The 18,646-nt window shown below is 42.3% G+C and overlaps 1 protein-coding gene across 1 annotated transcript; it reads right to left on the reverse strand.

Annotated features, from left to right (window-relative positions):
* Positions 1 to 1,332: 1,332 nt before the first annotated feature.
* pmp22b (peripheral myelin protein 22b) lies at positions 1,333 to 10,578 on the reverse strand. Its single transcript, XM_029685184.2, has 5 exons — positions 10,438 to 10,578; positions 9,687 to 9,778; positions 9,376 to 9,469; positions 4,759 to 4,899; positions 1,333 to 3,658 (listed from the first exon to the last, which is right to left on the reverse strand). Exons 2-5 carry the CDS (start codon positions 9,762 to 9,764, stop codon positions 3,498 to 3,500), a joined length of 474 nt encoding a protein of 157 aa, XP_029541044.1. The 5' UTR covers positions 9,765 to 9,778; positions 10,438 to 10,578; the 3' UTR covers positions 1,333 to 3,497.
* Between the last annotated feature and the right edge of the window lie 8,068 nt (positions 10,579 to 18,646).

Consider the following 18,646-nt stretch of genomic DNA (forward strand, 5'->3'; position numbering starts at 1 on the left):
AAGTCAACGGAATTGTCCGTGGAGCTCAGAGACAGGACTGTGTCGAGGCACAGATCTGGGGAATGGTACCAAACAATTTCTGCAGCATTGGAGGTCCCCAAGAACACAGTGGCCAACATAATTCTTAAATGGAAGAAATTTGGAACCACCAAGACTCTTCCTAGGGCTGGCCAAACTGAGCAATCGGGGGAGAAGGGCCTTGGTCAGGGAAGAAGAAGAACCCGATGGTCACTCTGACAGAGCTTCAGAGTTCCTCTGTGGAGATGGGAGAACCTTCCAGAAGCACAACCATCTCTCTCTGCAGCACTCCACAAATCAGGCCTTTATGGTAGAGTGGCCAGACGGAAGCCACTCCTCAGTAAAAGACACGACAGCCCGCTTGGAATTTGCCAAAAGGCACCTAAAGTACTCTCAGACCATGAGAAACAAGATTCTCTAGTCTGATGAAACCAATATTGAACTATTTTGTCTGAATGCCAAGCATCACATCTGGAGGAAACCTGGCACCATCCCTACGGTGAAGCGTGGTGGCAGCATCGTGTTGCGGGATGTTTTTCAGCGGCAGGGACTGGAAGACTAATCAGGATCGAGGGAAAGATGAACAGAGCAAAGTACAGCGAGATCCTTCATAAAAATCTGCTCCAGAGCTCTCAGGACCTCAGAGTGGGGTGAAGGTTCACCTTCCAACAGGACAACGATCCTAAGCACACAGCCAAGACAATGCAGGAGTGGCTTCAGGACAAGTCTCTGAATGTCCTTGAGTGTCTCAGCCAGAGCCTGGACTTGAATCCGATCTAACATCTCTGGAGAGACCTGAATATAGCTGTGCAGCGACACTCCCCATCCAACCTGACAGAGCTTGAGAGGATCTGCAGAGAAGAATGGGACTCCCCAAATACAGCTGTGCCAAGCTTGTAGCATCATACGCAAGAAGATTCGAGGCTGTAGTTGATGGCAAAGGTGCTTCAACAAAGTACTGAGTAAAGGGTCTGAATAACTATGCAAATGTCGTGTTTCAGTTTTTGCTTTGTCAATATGGGGTAGTGTGTAGATGGATAAAATATATATTTTTCTCATCAATTTTAGAGTAAGGATGTAACGTAATAAAATGTGGAAGAAGTCAAGGGGTCTGAATAATTTATGAATGCACTACACATTTAAAGGCAATGTTCCCGCACAGACTGCATTCACAGTAAACGCTGCATATGTCGGCTCAATAGGAAAGTACCTTTAAATTTAAAGCGCGCTATAGCGCTGGACTTCGGCAATACAGATTGAATCGAGCCCCTAGTGCAGGTATCATTACATCATGGACACAGAGAGAGGGAGAACTCAGAATTTGCATTCTCTTTAATAGCACACAGTTATCTAAGACCAACCAGATACAGTTAACATTGGCAGGGATTCCACTTTACACTCTTTCATGTACTGCACCTTTCACGTCAGTAGTTTACCATAACTTCAAGGCAGACAATAGCTATTAACATTGTATTTGGCTAAATAGTTAGAGTTCAACATTATGCAATGTATCAGATATAGGTCTAATGGGGTTAGTGTTAGTTATATTCTGTGATGAGGAAGAATACACAACATACAGTATGAGTACTGAAATATATAGAAATCCCCGTAGGTAGGAGCTGTTTTCAATTTGGTTGGTTTTATTGAATCAGTCTGCATACTAGATAGTCATAGATATATTAAACAATGTTTTCCCCAAAAAGAAAGAAGTTGCGTTCTTCAGGGTGGCAGAGACTGCAGCTTGTCAAACTTCAAGTATGTGAAACAGAACATTTGTATGCAAACAGAACATAAACTGCAAACACTGTCCATTTTCTCCCACATGACAAAGCTAATACTAAAAGTAATGTCCTCTATTCTGCCTCGATCAGGTTTGAGTAGGCTGCCTCAGAGCTTACCATTACTATTGAAATATCTCTAAAATGTTAGATATAAAAACTTAAATCAATTTGGATCTGGCTATAATGCCCTACTAGTTGTTACAGTACTCTGTCCAAGAGAAAGGTTCTAGTGTGTTTACTGGTCGTACATATGCTATAAAACACAAACACAACAAATCAACATGGCATGGCCTTACAAAGAGAGAAAAGACACAGATCTTAGTCACCGTGAATTTCATTTAGCTTACATTCCTTGAACTTGTCTAAAACAGTTTAAGTAATGCAAATGGAACATTGGCAGGATCTTCTAATACTGACATTCCAAATGGCATTCCAACAAAATAAACTAATGCTACATCACTCAAACGCCCTGTAGCCGAACAATCAAAGCTGATCGTTTCAAAGCTTTGATTTAGACAGATCAAAATGGAATTGCCTTCTCTATACACATAAGCAGTTAGGCACATGGACATTACAACGGAGTCTACTTCTCATCCTGATGTCCTAGTTACGTCATGGCATAAGTCAAGTCATTTGACTGTAAATGATTGCAAAATGGCTATCAGTAATAGGAATGGTAAATACATAGCACCATCTTTGTTGAAAATAAAAAAAAAATAGAAAAAAATAATGTTGAAACATTTTACAGAAATAACCAAACCAACATTTGAATGGTTAAAGACATGCTCCGGACCTTTGGCAACTACTAAGTATTGGTTTTAAACCACCCGCTTTGGGCTGGATGTGTAGTTCAGAATTACTGTCTTACCTCAATTAGCCACGAAATTCCTAGTTTGAAAGAAACTTTTTCTTGAAGCTGTGCTTCGCCATTTTTCCTAGAATTTCTCCCATTTGAGCCAGTGCCCTAGCAATTTGAGTTCAACCAATGAGCCTCAGCTCCTCACCATATTTGTGAAAACTAGGAAGAGGCACATGATGCACACACAGCAGAGCATGAGCGGAAGCAGTGACATTGGGCACGTGTCGTAGTACGCAATTTTCAGGGGCCACTTTTGGATCGTGAGCTCTACTTTTAAAACTACTGGCTAAAAAGTATTTAAAAAGTACAGGAGAATCCCTTTAACAACCATCATTTGGATGTTACCACTTAGTTTTTGTAAAGCAAGCTCAGTTACACATTCTTTCTAGCTCTATATTTTATACATGCACTTTGGTTAAAATAGTTCAAAACTTTTTTTATTCTTCATTTTTTGGTGGGTTACATAGAGAGAAACAAACAGCGTCTAATTATTTCATAATTACAAACAAATATTTAGGCACTTTATCAGCTAAAATGAAGCTCATACGAATATTTTTGTCAACGGAGCAACACGACAATACTATGTACATACACGTAAAATGTGTTATAAATAGGTTTTAAACCATAGATACTACAGTATATACATTTGACAGTATTGGTTGTTTCATTATGTCATTTTTGGTGGTTGTGTTTTTGGTGTTACCCCTAGGGTGCGGTGCAGACCTAGGTGAAGCAGCCTTGTGACCCAGTGAGGTATACAGGTCCTCAGGCTTTTGAGTTTAGTCTCCTAGGGTGATTGTTAATGCTGAGGGCGGGGTGGAGGTTAGGGGACATGGGCCTCATTCCCGTTTTCTCAAGATGACGTAGATGAGTCCGCTGATCAGGGCCAGAGGGAAGGCCACCCAGGCCAGGATATAAGCCCAGCCGAAGGCCTCCGATACTGGCACCCAGTTCGGACTCATCACTGTGTAGATCACTGCTCCACTCATCACAAACAGACCTGGAAACGATGAGAGGAAATATTTACATACAATGCAGTCAATTCCATTTGAACCTGAAGATCAAATTGTGTGTCATGTAATCACAATCTGTGCTTTATTTAATGTGTCCTACTATGAACCCTGCTGGGCAGCATTGGGGGAGATGGTGGCTATTTAACCATAAACAGGCCTCTCACTTCCTCATCTAGAACCTTTGTCTACTTCCAAGTTCCCCAGCCCACTGTGAACTGGCATGTCATGGCATTGTCTCTTTGTTGATGTTTTGTTGTTCACCCCCTACATTGCCTGTCTTGACATTTCCACTTGTGTGATCGTCTCTGTGCCCACTGGCACAGTCTACAGTGCCAACCTGGGAGGTTTGACATTGGCAGCCCTTTGACACAATAGACTAGAAGAAGTCTATCCATAGCCAAAGGGCACAGAACACAATAAACAATGGATAAACCCCTATTGTAGCAACGGGTTCATGGAGGGACCCTGGAGTAGAGGTGTGGCTGTAAAATATATCTTAGTCACCCGTTAAGAGTAAATGTCATTCCAGTTCATCTGTTCGATTGTCATTGCATGCTAAGGTTGAACACTGATGGTTCTGTAGTTTCAATCAAGCTAACAGAGGAGTTTGAGTTCTTCAAGAGCATATAAAAAGTTCAAAGTTCAAATAGTTACCACTATATGTAATCAGCAATGATGAATGCATATTACATATTCTAATATGATCAAGGAACATTTTGAATTGCGGTGTACAACTTTGAACAGGAATGACATTTATGCTAAAGTGTGAACAAAAATAATTATCTGAAAGCTATGCCTCCAATAAGCCTCACCTCAAAATCTGATAGGCTGTCCCCTCTACAATAAAAGGTTAAGAATTGAACCCCTCTAAATCACATAAAGGTTCTGGTTTGAACATTTACACATGGGTTCCTCAAATAACCTTTTCAGAGGGGTTGCTTGAGCAACATGTTTCAAGTGGAAAGGTTCCGCAGGTGTGGCAACCCAAAAGGTTCTTCCAGGCACATATACTTCGAAGAATGTAGTGTAAACTTCTGAATGTGTCCGTTTCAGTTTTGTTTTCCTGGATGACAAAATGGCTACTCACTGGCGAGGATCTGGAAGACTCCAGTGACAAAGAAGCGTCCTCCCTTCTGGAGGGTGAAGAGCTGACAGAAGAACAGGAAGAGAGAGATGAAGCTGAAGATGATGGACAGGATCATCAGGGCCTGCACTGCCTGGATCCACTCTGTAGGGAAGAGAGGGAGCTTGTCAGTCAATTATAGATAATATATGCCATTTAGCAGAGGATTCTATCCAAAGTGGACATTTTCTTATTATGGTTGGTCCCAAACCCACTATCCTGGTGTTGCAAGAGACATGCTCTACCAACTGAGCTACAGAGGACCACACAGGATACATGGCTATACAGTACATGGACCCATAAGACTCACTTCTAGAAATCAACTTCACTTTTTATACACAACATGATAAACGAATAATGCAGAGGTCGCCACACTAAAGCAACCACTTTTAATGAGAATGAAACTCAAAATTGTTAAATCAGCTAAATATTGGTCTGGCCAGACACAGAATGAGTCTTGTTTAGTTACCTGGAATCCTTAATGGATTTACAATAATGGTACCTACATAGATATTCTGTTCCTGAAAGCATTGTAGCGTACTCAGTAATACACACAGGCCCCTAACACTTTGTGTTACATATTGATCCTCTGGCTACCGACCACTGCTCCAAGGCCAGCGTACTACAGTACAGAAAGCCCTGTTAACCCATTCTAGTAACCTGTATTGACAGCCAGGGACTTTGAGACGTTGCCCCCACCAATCTGTGTGTTAGTGCTGTGGTTGTAGCGCTATCTACGTCTGGAATGCCTGGACTTCCAAGGGGGTCTATTTCTTGTCTGAGGGTCATGCATGCAACCTGCATCCACTCTCAGGTTTCCTAAGCCAGCTATCCCTCTATCTGAAGCCATTCCTCACACATCTCTCTCATCTCATGTTTAGCTGTGTCTGCTACAGTCCTCTTTTGGTGGCTAATGCTACCCCCCCCCACCCAAAAAGAAATGTTGTTCTACAGAGCCAAACAGATCTGCATGCTCCCATAGGATACTAAAGACACTGGACCTTAGTCAAGTAGGAAGAGAAGGTTCCAGTCTCAGTATATACCATGCATCCTCCAGGTCTCAGAATTTGAGTCTGTCAGGTACCAAACTTACTGTGCATGCTTGTTTTTACAAGTATTTAATTCATCACGAAGCCAATGGTTTGAGGCCCTGCTCAGACTGCTTTAGCGTCACTAAATTGGTTAAGAAACCTGAATGAATGATAGCGGCTAAGAAGTAGATGTGTAAATAATGTTGAAGTAAGGAGACAGTTGGCTTTGTGGCGACCTTGCGTGACTACACAAACATCACCAGCAAAAGTACTCAGTCTGCAAACACATTACTAATTCATAAGTTTCTTCAGTTGACATCATTGGTAGATCTCCCATGATGCACCTGTAGTTTTCCAGGAAACTAATACATCTTTTCATGAGAGGTTTGGGGAAATGACAACAGGGTTTAATGGAGTCGATGAGGCCATCAAAGAGTCAGGTTACCCAGAACGACAGTTATGTCTGTCCCCATGCTGCCCTCACCCCAGAGCAGAGCACACTAGACAGGAGATATGGCGGAGGAAATTGCCAACAACACTATCATCGAACCCATCCACTGTACAGCAATATGACAAACACTATTTATATCCACGAAAGCATTACACAAAACCAATACAAACAGCTCTCATAACGAGAATACTGGAATGTATATGTGATGCAATAACTCCATGTATAGGCCTAAACATGATAGGTTACATTATCCTTGGTTGTCCTGCTCTATATTAGGGTTCTATAAATATCTCCATCTATACTGTTGATAAACAGACGTGTTCTCTTCTTTCCTCTCTTCAGGGCTGCCTGTCTGGTACCAGAAGGCTGTGACATGGGGGAATTTTCTGGTGTGAGATGTGGTCCTCTGGGGCCAGAAGATCTACCATAATAACGCTCGTTGTGCTTGTGTCTACAGGTATTGCCATTATATGCGCCATGGGTATACCCGTACAACAATATGTTATACTGGAGTCTATACGTATTTTTATATACATTCTAAAGATTTCACAGAAAAGTTAAAAACAGGAAAATTAAGAATTGTTCTAGTTTTGTTGAGTCCTGACTATCGAAGCTTCATATAAAATATTAATGTGCCAGCTTGTGGCTACAGTAGAGATCATACCAGCTGTTGTGTGTCCATGACATGTAATAACTAACATACAGTAAGGCGCATCCCTAGTGTGGACTTTGCTCAACTCTAATTTGTCATACAAACTAAGACTGGATTCCCATTTCAGGGGCAAAGGCAGGTCAAGTACAAACAAGATGGACAAAACAAACCAATCCCCATGTGGATTATAAACTACGCATAACTTAACTCCGAATAGCAAAATTAAAAATAAAAGGCCACCCAGTGGGTGTGACCTTCGCTCGTGCCTCCACCACCATCCCGCCCTCTCAGTATACGGAGCCTCATGTTACTCAGTATGCTCTGTCCTCATGTTTATCTCTCCCAGCCCAGGCATGCCAGCTGTACGGATTTCTCAGTAAAGCACTCCAGGGGACTTTGAGCACTACTGATTGACTGGGCCGGGCCCCGTGCACTTCAGTACAGACTCCACTATCTTCCCCTCGATCCCTCCCTCCTCACAGAACACAAACACACGTGCCTCCTTATACAAACAGTGCGTCAATCAGTGGTGTAATGAAAGCAAATCAAACCAACAAGCTGTTCCATGAATCCACCTGGCAGAGGAGGAGAGAGAGAGAGAGAAAGACAGAGTGAGCATGTTGGCTTCAGCCTGCTGTTGGCTCTACTGCCTGTCTCATTGACAACACACACCGGGGCCCAAGACCCACCCGCACATTCTAGACACATGACATCACCAGGCAGCTAGCTACGGCCTGATGGGCTCGAGGCTACTGCAGTTAGCACTGTGGTACTGGGTCTAAGGCAATTGAACACAAGTTCTATAGTATTACAGTGCCTCTAGAATCATGTTTCTGGAAATTGTAAGATATTCTATTGCAAATACACACAAAAGTATGTGGACACCTCTTCAAATTAGTGGATTTGGCCATTTCAGCCACACCTGTTGCTGACGGGTGTATAAAATTTTTAAAAATCGAGCACACAACCATGCAGTCTCCATAGACAAACATTGTCAGTAGAATGGCCTTACTTAAGAGCTCAGTGACTTTCAATGTGGCACAAGAACATTTCTGCCCTTCTAGAGCGGACCTGGTCAAATGTAAGTGCTGTTATTACACGTAGCGTGTAAAAATCTTCTGTCCTCAGTTGCAACACTTACTATCGAGTTCCAAACTGCCTCTGGAAGCAACATCAGCACAAGAACTGTTCGTCGGGAGCTTTATGAAATGAGTTTCCATGGCCGAACAGCCGCGCACACAAGCCTAAAATCACCATGCCAAGCATCAGCTGGAGTGGGGTAAAGCTCGCCACCATTGGACTCTGGAGCAGTGGAAACATGTTCTCTGGAGTGATGAATCACGCTTCACCATCTGGCAGTCTGACGGACAAATCTGGGTTTGGTGGATGCCAGGAGAACGCTACCTACCCGAATGCATTGTGCCAACTGTAAAGTTTGGTGGAGGAGGAATAATGGTCTGGGGCTGTTTTTCATGGTTCGGGCTAGGCCCCTTAGTTCCAATGAAGGGAAATCGTAAAGCTGCAGCATACAATGACATTCTAGTCAATTCTGAGCTTCCAACTTTGTAGCAACAGTTTGTGGAAGGCCCTTTGCCGTTTCATGACAATGCACAAAGCGAGGTCCATACAGCATATTAATTCCCATGATTTTGGAATGAGATCTTAGACAAACAGGTGTAATGCACAGTCATAACTTTGTTTAATATGGTCTAGTTGCAATCTTTTTGCAGTCTTACAACCACTGTTGGCTTTGGTCTAAATCGGTCTCAGACAATCACGGCTGCTAGATCTCTCGTTTTGTTAATGATCTCGCTGTACACACAATCTGATACATGGGCGTGACCAGGGTTGTCAGCACACTATGTCCTACATGGGGTGGTCCAAGGCCTCCCCGTCTGCCACACACACCTCCCCAGATCTAACACTTGAAATTTCCTACAAAGTCCCACCCTAAACCTTCATCCCAGCACTATGGCCTCCCAAACATGCAGCCTGAATATGGACATCACACCATGACTATTTATACAGAGGAGAGCCTATGAACAGTGCAAACTCTAGGTTCACATCCTCACCCCTTGATGGCAGTAGAGTCACAGTGGCGCCTGACACGCCCTTCAGAGGCACGGTAAACTAGAGAGTGAATGGGTGGGCTTAAGCCAGTTATAGTTAATCACAGTTCAGGTCTTCCCACATCTTATTGTCTACTGATCTTTCAGTCAACCAACAGTGCTTAACTTATTCTCAAGACACACCTCAGAAGAATCAAATGCACAAACACACTACTCAATTTACAAGGTCAAGAAATACATGTCTACAGTATATCCTTTCAAAATTAAGTTTACTATTGGACAAGAGGAGGCATCATCAGCATCATGCAGAATGAAAAAAAAAGAAGAAAAACAAGCCACAGCATCAGATGTACAAAGTCAGTCTGTACTGCATCCTACCTCCAGTGTAGGCTGGGTCACAGTGGTATCCTCCATTGGTTGTAGAGCAGTTATTCCAGAGGTCTGAGCTGCTAGTGGACCCTGTTGTCCAGGCCTAGAGGATAAACAACACAGTATTGCTATTAACAAGAGAACACTGCAGCCTGATAGAAAACACCTTTACAGATAGCAGAGATGTCAATACTTTAAAACAAACTATTGATTTTTAAATGTATAAAACATTTTTTTCTGTTTGGAATGATTATCAGAAATGAGATATCAGTAATACACTGCTTTATCAGATCATTTATTGATAAGGATGGTTTACTTACGCTGACAATTGTTGACACAAACAGGAGGACTAGGGCTGCGGCATGCAGGATGACAATTCCCAGTAGAAGGAGCAGCATCTTGCCAGAAGAAGCTAAATGATAAAAGGGACACCGTTAGTTTGTGAATTTCTCAGTCTCTCTCCAGTTCTGTGGGACTGGGACATGGGTGTGTCACTGCAGGATTTGCAGTACCCGTTCTGAACTCAGAACAGCGCCTACTCCAAAAAACTTTATCAGCACCGTGGAAGGTCTATCAGCAGAGTTCTAAAAAAGACAATGTTAATGTCCTCCTTATATTCAACTTGTAATAAGATGAAGATATGTGCATACTAACTACACGATTTTTAGTGTAGCCTGTCCTTACTAAAAATGTATAAAAGGCAGTCTAGATAAGAACAGACCACCTTTCACACAACACCGCAGATCCATTTGGACCTAGGTTGCATCCATATTATCATTAAGTGCGCATGAATTATAAACAAACATAATTCTACTCCAACTGTGTAGCAAAAATAAAAAATGTCACATAATATAACAGAAAAGGTTATTGTATGTCGACACACTGATAGTCGATAAGTAAAATAAAGACAAACATCTGTCAACCACGTTATGGGTGTTATAGGTACTAGAAAAATAAACCAAGCCGCTCCCCTGAAAGCCCGCTTGGTGTTGGTGCTCCGTGCGTGCCACATATTCCATGCGCATTAATCTAGCGAATAAATAACCACATTTGGAAGATAAGTCAACTTACTTAATGCGACTGCGGAGTGACTATAATATCACAAAAATGGTTTTCAGCCGAAAATCGCAAAAAGCAAGTTTCCCAAAGAGTCCAAAAACTGTAGTCCACCGGTCACAAGTCCTTCTGGCTAGATTGACGTCAGTGGCAGCGCTGCAGTTATAAAGTATCTCATTATGGAAGAACAACGCCCATCCGTGCGTCGCTACGTCATGGAGTGTCCGACGGCTAGGATTCCTGATATCCCTAGAAGACGCCGTGCGTATTTACGCAGCAGGAAAGCCGCTTGTAAATTACTCACTTTGTGTACTTTAAAATAAGTGATTTCATGACACATTGTTTGTTTATCCTGAATACCATGAACAACACATGCATTTATTCATCTATCTGGATATAATTCCTTAGACATGATAATGTCTCTCATGTTGAAACTGAGAGGGGTCAGGGTGGATGTACCATGTACAGTATGCTATATAGAATACGGTATGTTGGACGTGCTCCAAACTGAATTAATACTGAGGTGTCTCCCTCCAGTCAGTCATTCATTCATCCTGCTGCAGTGTTGTCTGGGCAATAAGGTACACAAACATTGTTGGTTCCAAGGGTGGGAGTCCCTCTCCCTCCCGCTGGATACTAGCCATAGCACACATAGTGTGGTCTGTCCAATGAGTGACTCACCCCATCACACTGCATGTGTGGACGGGTGGGTATGCCCCAGCCGCAGCGCAGCGCCTATTGGACGTAGGCCTGCTGCATAGGAGAGATAGGATCTAGGGCTATCCCCTATCCTCTGTTTGACATGACTCATTCAGCTGGGAGCCCATAGGCCTCCGGTCAAAAGTAATGCACAATGTGCATTAGGGTGCTATTTGGGACACAGACAGGATATGGGGCTATCCTCTATCTTCTGTTTGACCTGACTCATACAACTAGGAGTGTGGGAGTGTCAGGGCCGTTCCAACCTCCAAAAGGATGGATTCTACTCCTTTTTACAGGTACAGATACAGATAACCGGGTAATAAAGACATGGGTGTTGCACTGATTACAATGATTGGAATTCAGACAGCGTCTTTTAAGTGTGAAGAGCAGTGAGGAGTCAAAACTTTAGGAGCCTGATTCCTGGACACAGATTATACTCAATGTCCTGGACTGAAAAGTACTTTCAATGGAGATTCTCCATTCAGCAGGAGTACTTTGGAGAAACCGTCCCAAGCTCTCTCTGTAAGTATTAAGACATGACTTTCCCTCTAACGTAAACAACCTGTAGCACACTACAGCACGGAGACCTGCTGTACAGAAACTGTCAGTCAATGCTGCTTCACTCTCAGTGAGAGAGACTGAAATCTACATTCTGAGTGAAAGAGACTGAATTCTGCACAGTGAAAGACATATTCTATAAATTATACAGTGTAAGGGTCTTTGTGGTCCAGATTAGGCTCATTAGATACACACACTGCTGCACTCAACAGTCTGTCATTATGCCTATAAGGAAGAATACTCCAGCATAGTGTTTTAGCCCTGGATGCTGAATACAGGGTGTGTTGGGTGGATGTCACACTCACAGCATGAGACAGCCAGACAGACAGACACTTAACACACACTCAGTAGGCTAGTAGAGCAGCTCTACAGGCCCACAGGACTTAGATAACCCATGTCAGCAGACATATATATACACACTCAAACCTCTCTCTGGATAATGGTGGAGGCATCTTGGCTGAAAGCAAGTTCAGCAGAATGAAAAAGTATCAGTTAAGTGTTGGTGAGAGATAAACATTGACATCTTAATGTATCTTATTGTCAAGGGATGATGCCCAATAGAAATGTTTGCCCACCCTTAGTAAAACATTGTCAATGAACAAACTTCTGATACACAGAGCTTCAACTCAGTTCATTGATTGACCTCACAGCACGTGAGTATTTCAAAACTCCTCCATTTAGTCAATGTACTTTTGTAGGACAGTAGTTGTGTATCAAGATGACACGGACACCTATTACACTTTATTCCATGTATTTATGTAGTAGTAGGTATACAATGGCAGTTCTTGGCAGTGATATAGAGACAGCATACTGCCCCAGAGGTGCTGAGAAGTACAAGCCTGGCCGCAGATCTGTTTATTTAGCATATTCAACTGCTATAGTCAATGCCTTGCCAAACAGCACATACAGATCTGGGACCAGGCTAGAGGAGTAGCTCGCTACTGCTTGAAATGAAAAGCTAGCACACCCTCCTAGCCCCATATATGCCAATGTTTGTAAAAGACTGACAAGAGTTAGTGAGTGTGTTGGTGGGTGGATGTTCCTACCGCACGGGAGTGTTACTTTTAATCTATCTGTTTAGCAGAGGCCCAGAGCCAACCCAGCTGGAAGAGACAGTCAACTGGTCAGGATCTGACCTGTGTCTAATGTTGCATCTCCATCACTAACTAGCTAACACAGTGATTTATCTCTGCATTACAAAGAAGACATATGTTCAGAAATAGGCCACAAAACTTATTTTGTGGCCTATTTATATTTCTGTATCTTATCCATGGCAGCAGACTACCATATGGTAGGAGCTCTGTCTTCCCTTTTCCAAGTGAATCAGCACCTCATTCTTGATGTCAAAAATCAAAGCACTTGAAAGCCTAAGGAAAATACCTAAGCTAAATCAAAATGAGAATTGAACATTTTCAGAAATACTGAGACCCGAAGGAAAGGAGAAACACGTTGTTATCAGTGTATCCTTGATATGGGAAATATGGTATTACTTTGCTAAAACATCCTTGAGGAAATGTAATCAAATGTCATCACGACTTCAAGACAAAGAAACAACATAATACTCATTCCATATTGTAGCAAAAAAGGAAGGAAATTGGGCTCTATTTTCGGCTGGTGATAAGGCGGCGCTTGTGTCAAACGCACATTAGTTTGCAATTTCGTCATGTAAAACCTTGCCCACTGAACATTTCCCACCCCTAACGCCAGGTTCGGCAATTTACCTGTGTTATATCAAATGAAACAGTGAGCTGGCATTTCCTTTTTATCTGTGCATTATAAGCAGATCCACCTTATTTTAGCCACGCAAGTCCCGTTTTGGACGTGCGTAAAATGTTGTAGGCTACATGCCCATCATGCAATGATAGATATATCATTGAACCGAGGTGAATACCATTGAACTTTTGTATTGAGAAGTTTATCTGTAACCTGTACAATTGCTTGTCTTCCGTTTTATGTTCAAAAGCCAAGCCCTCCCTTGGGCCTTTTATAACAAAGGGTGGTTCAACAGCAATTCATGTCTTTTTTATCCTGGCGATATTATCATATCATTACATTTTACACTGATTTATGTATTATTATTTGTATGCTTATGTTTTTTCCTTTTATTACAACCTAACAGAATGGTTAACCTTCCTGGTTTCATGGTGACAACGTCCGTGGCGTGATTGCAATGTAACTTCTTGGAGATGTGGGAATGCTATCTAATCTGTAAAATGGTTGCGATTATGTTCATAAAACAGGCCTATTTGGGAGCAATATAACGGTGAGTGGACATTCTCCCTTTCTCTTCATATTGGATCTTTGTCTGGCTAGTGTGAAACGTTTGGATGTGCATAAAACTCTCAATAGTCTGCATTGTTTTAGTATTATATGCCCACAGTGAGAAATGATGGTACCTGTAAGTGTGACATAGTCTATTTAAAACTAGTTATTTTGTTTAGAATCTGATTCGAATTATTTGTTCACTTATTAGGCCTTATCAATAATGAATTTAATCTTGCTTATTGACAATGTTTGGCATAACCATGCATAGCCATAATGCAATTTACAGTAGGCCAGGCCCCTATGTCAGTGTGAATGCTATTGAAGCCATGCAATGACTTAGAACAATGTGGACTGCAAATGGGTTCAAGTTAAAGTATTTAGTAAAGATACACTACCGTTCAAAAGTTTGGGGTAAACTTAGAAATGTCCTTGTTTTTGTCCATTAAAATAACATCAAATTGATCAGAAATTCAGTGTAGACATTGTTAATGTTGTAAATGACTATTGTAGCTGGAAACGGCAGATTTTTAATGGAATATCTACATAGGCGTAGAGAGGCCCATTATCAGCAACCATCACTCCTGTGTTCCAATGGCCTGTTGTGTTAGCTAATCCAAGTTTATCATTATAAAAGGCTAATTGATCAATAGAAAAACATTTTGCAATTATGTTAGCACAGCTGAAAACTGTTGTTCTGATAAATGAAGCAATAAAACTGGCCTTCTTTAGACTAGTTGAGTATCTGGAGCATCATCATTTGTGGGTTCGATTACAGGCTCAAAATGGCCAGAAACAAAGGCTTTGTTCTGAGAAATGAAGGCTATTCCATATGAGAAATTGCCAAGAAACTGAAGATCTCGTACAACGATGTGTACTACTCCCTTCACAGACCAGTGCAAACAGTCTCTAACCAGAATAGAAAGAAGAGTGGGAGGCCCCGGGGCACAACTGAGCAAAAGGACAAATACATTAGGGTGTCTAGTTTGAGAAACAGACGCCTCACAAGTGTTCAACTGGCAGCTTCATTAAATAGTACCCGCAAAACACCAGTCTCAACGTGAAGAAGTGTGAAGAAGCGACTAGGGGATGCTACCATTTTTTTATGTATGTACGTTCAAATAGAGCCCATTCAGTTACTTGTAGGTGCAGAGAGCAAAAAAAGAAAGATACGTAGTTACCCGGGAAAGAACTCATCAGACTTACAGTGGATTGGCTATTGACGGACAGCAAAGCAATAGGTTCCAGGTGGGATTCCTTCCTTGGAGGTCAGGAGTACCCAGGGACAAAGGATAACCACTTGGAAAGCTGCCATTGGGTGTTGGTCAGACGAGGGTTAGGTTGCTCCCAGTGTCCTGGGCTGGCATCAGTGTGAAGTGCTCATCTCTGTTGGCCCTTAGAGTTAGTTCAACAGCTTCCCACCCACCCTCACCGCCCGCCCCCGCTCTGCCCCGCTCCCTCCCTCTGTCTGACACAGCCCAGATGTGTCACAATGGACTGCTAAGTCCTGCTATTTAAAGACATTGAGATGCAGTCTCTCTCAAACGTACACACATGCACGTACAAACACACGTGCATATGCACATATATGCATGTGGGTTAGGGTTCATGGAGATGCAAATATAAAGCAGGTTTACATAGAGGGGATTAGTGAAGGCACATGGTGTTTCTTCCGGTAAAATGGCACGCATAGGAAACAGTGGCATGATATGAGTCAGCACATTTTCTGAGCATGTGTGTGTGAGGAGGTTAGGAGAATGTTGCGTGTGTAGTCAGAGAAACAGAATGTGCTGGGAGGAGGCAGGGAGGGGGATGGTTGGAGAGATAGAGAGAGAGAGGGATACACGATTAAGTGTGTTTGTGTATCTATTAGTTTAACCTCATGCTCTAGTATGGCAGTCTTGTCATCAGGTTTACATTACATTCTCAGACAAACAAAGCACGAGGTGTTGACAATGGAGTCTGTGTCTGAAATGGCACCCTTTTCCCTACATAGTGCACTACTTTTGACTAGAGTAGTCTACTACATAGGCAATAGAGTACCATTCGGAAACAAAACCAAAGAGTGCCACTGCTAAAATATGCTAATTTGCGAGGTGTTTGTGCTGTTTCTAAAGATAATGTGATCATCTATGATCAGAATCAGTTCACGGTGGTGTGAGGAACTGCTCTGCTTTGGCTGCCTGACGGCCTCTTTCCCTTATCTTTCTATAACTACCCCATTTCCTGTTGTCTCCTTAGAGACAGACAAATAAATAAACAACAGTGAATGAAGATAAATTCTAGAATCATCCCACACTCTCAGCACAGTCGGCTAACATCACCCCCCTCTCCTCACTCCTTCACCCCACCAAACCCACCCACCCATCTCTCTCTCTCTCTCTCTTTCTCTCTCTCTCATTCAGTCTAACATAATATCTGCCTGCAGAATGAACCGAAGGAGAGAACAACCGATCTATTAAATAGATTGTCCAGGCATTCCAAACAATTTCACTGTGGAATCTTCAGACTCTTGGCTCCATGAGTTGGCCATCTCTCTTTAACCCAATGTGATTCAATACATTGCTTATGAATCCTGATCTTCAGGTTGCAGTTGAATCTTATCATTTCACTTTGTTTGATGAAACTTAGTTATGTGGAGTATGCCGGTGAGTGATATGAGGGATTGAATGACAGGTTAGAACTATGGCAATACTGAGAATAAAAGGGATAAAAAGCATCACTGTGACATGGCCAATGTCAGCTATGATAGGAAACCATGCAGAGAAAAGCATTATCTTGGCTGCCTCAAGCTTCCTCTTGCTTCACTCTAACGGTCGGGAGGGATTGCACGACTACAGTGACTGATGTTGGGCCGTTTTCTTCTTCTCATGACCACAAAGAGAGAGCTGACATCACATACTGACTGTATCTCCATGAGGTCTAGGATTATTACAAAATTACCAAAAATAAATGTATTACATCAATCCCAGGATAGAGACACATTTGGTATCAACATTTCCTATCATTACGCATAGGTTCCATGAAACAAGTCACGTTGAATGCCTGCTTAGCCGTAGATTAAATCATGTGTACTAGGGTGTGACCTCTCACCTTCGCACCCTTCTACTACTGTTTTTCTCTCACCATCACAGCCCTTCCGTTTCTCATAGTCAGAATCTACACTAGCCTAATATTAGTGGTGAGGCCAGGGACTAAGTCCCCTGAGAAGACAATTGTTCCTGTGGATGTTAGGGTTCACTGTTAGCATGATGTGGAAACTGAAAACTCAATAGGAGAAGTCAGGTTAGACACAGTTAGTTTGCTTGTTGTCATATTCCTGCAGGCCTTTGTACCAGCTGTGGAGGATTTGGTTGTATGGGGGCCCTGGTGGTACTATGGGATCAGAGATGAGCTAGTCTCGGTTAACCCAGGTTCTGTCCAGAACTAAGATATAATTAGTCTGTCCATGAGAGATTAGATGAGCTAATGTTCCACTTGTTGAATAATCCATATGACTGTCATAATGTTGTAATATGACACTCCTCCCAGGTAGAGAATCACACCTTTTTTGTTTTGTGAAATTAGCAGGTAACATTATCATAACCACTATCAGACTTGGATGCATTGAGGTATTGCCTTTTGATGTTATATAATATCATTGCATTTTCTAGTATACAAGTGTAATATAGTTTTTCAACGGACTAATCTATGCACACAGGTAGTAGAGCCACATAAATTATACTATAGGATTCGATTAAATTGGCCTTGATTCCTAAGAAAATTTAATTGAATGGTCAAAATGTGAAAAATGTATAGTAATTCAATATCAATTTCTAGAGTGGGATAAGTTTAGTTTCACGTCACTCTGTCTCCAAGACACATCTGGAAAATAGAATGTAATAAAAAAATATTATATATATACTGTATATATATATATATATATATATATTACCCCCTTTTCTCCCCAATTTCGTGGTATCCAATTGTTAGTAGTATTCCAGCTGCTATCTTGTCTCATCGCTACAACTCCCGTACGGGCTCAGGAGAGACGAAGGTCGAAAGCCATGCGTCCTCCGAAACACAACCCAACCAAGCCGCACTGCTTCTTAATACAGCGCGCATCCAACCCGGAATCCAGGAAACACCGTGTCGGAGGAAACACCGTGCACCTGGTGACCTGGTTAGCGTGCACTGCGCCCGGCCCGCCACAGGAGTCGCTAGTGCGCGATGAGACAAGGATATCCCTACCGGCCAAACCCTCCCTAACCCAGATGACGCTAGGCCAATTGTGCGTCGCCCCACGGACCTCCCGGTCGCGGCCGGCTGCGACAGATCCTGGGCACAAAACCAGAGTCTCTGGTGGCACAGCTAGCACTGCAATGCAGTGCCCTAGACCACTGCGCCACCCAGGAGGCCCTCACAAATATTATATTTTATGTGGGTCTCCCACGAAATGAGATCCTTTTGCGTCGCTTTGATATTTTAAGTAGAACTTGTTCTCCAATATTGAATTTTAAAAGCCCGTTATAATAAATTAAGTGCCCTTTAATATAGTCATGTGCCTCTGTCAACCCTGTGTCACTTCTAGGAAGATTTTAACCCACTTAATCCCCAAATGTCTCCAAGTTACACCATCATTGTAAAGCCCTAGTTATTTGTTGCTTTGACAAAGTCATTTCTGAAGATTATTGTTTATTTCATGTCATTAGTGAATCATTTA

The sequence above is a fragment of the Oncorhynchus nerka genome, linkage group LG16 (genome assembly GCF_034236695.1).
Source record: "Oncorhynchus nerka isolate Pitt River linkage group LG16, Oner_Uvic_2.0, whole genome shotgun sequence".
NCBI classification, from domain to species: domain Eukaryota; kingdom Metazoa; phylum Chordata; class Actinopteri; order Salmoniformes; family Salmonidae; genus Oncorhynchus; species Oncorhynchus nerka.

Bases quoted from the DNA above. Each gene is read 5' to 3' on its own strand.
- pmp22b (XM_029685184.2), bottom strand. From the start codon at position 9,764: ATGCTGCTCCTTCTACTGGGAATTGTCATCCTGCATGCCGCAGCCCTA. The intron at 4,900-9,375 runs GTAGGATGCAGT...TCTTCCCTACAG, and splicing joins TGACCCAGCCTACACTGGAG to AGTGGATCCAGGCAGTGCAG. The intron at 3,659-4,758 runs GTGAGTAGCCAT...CATCGTTTCCAG, and splicing joins AGTCTTCCAGATCCTCGCCA to GTCTGTTTGTGATGAGTGGA.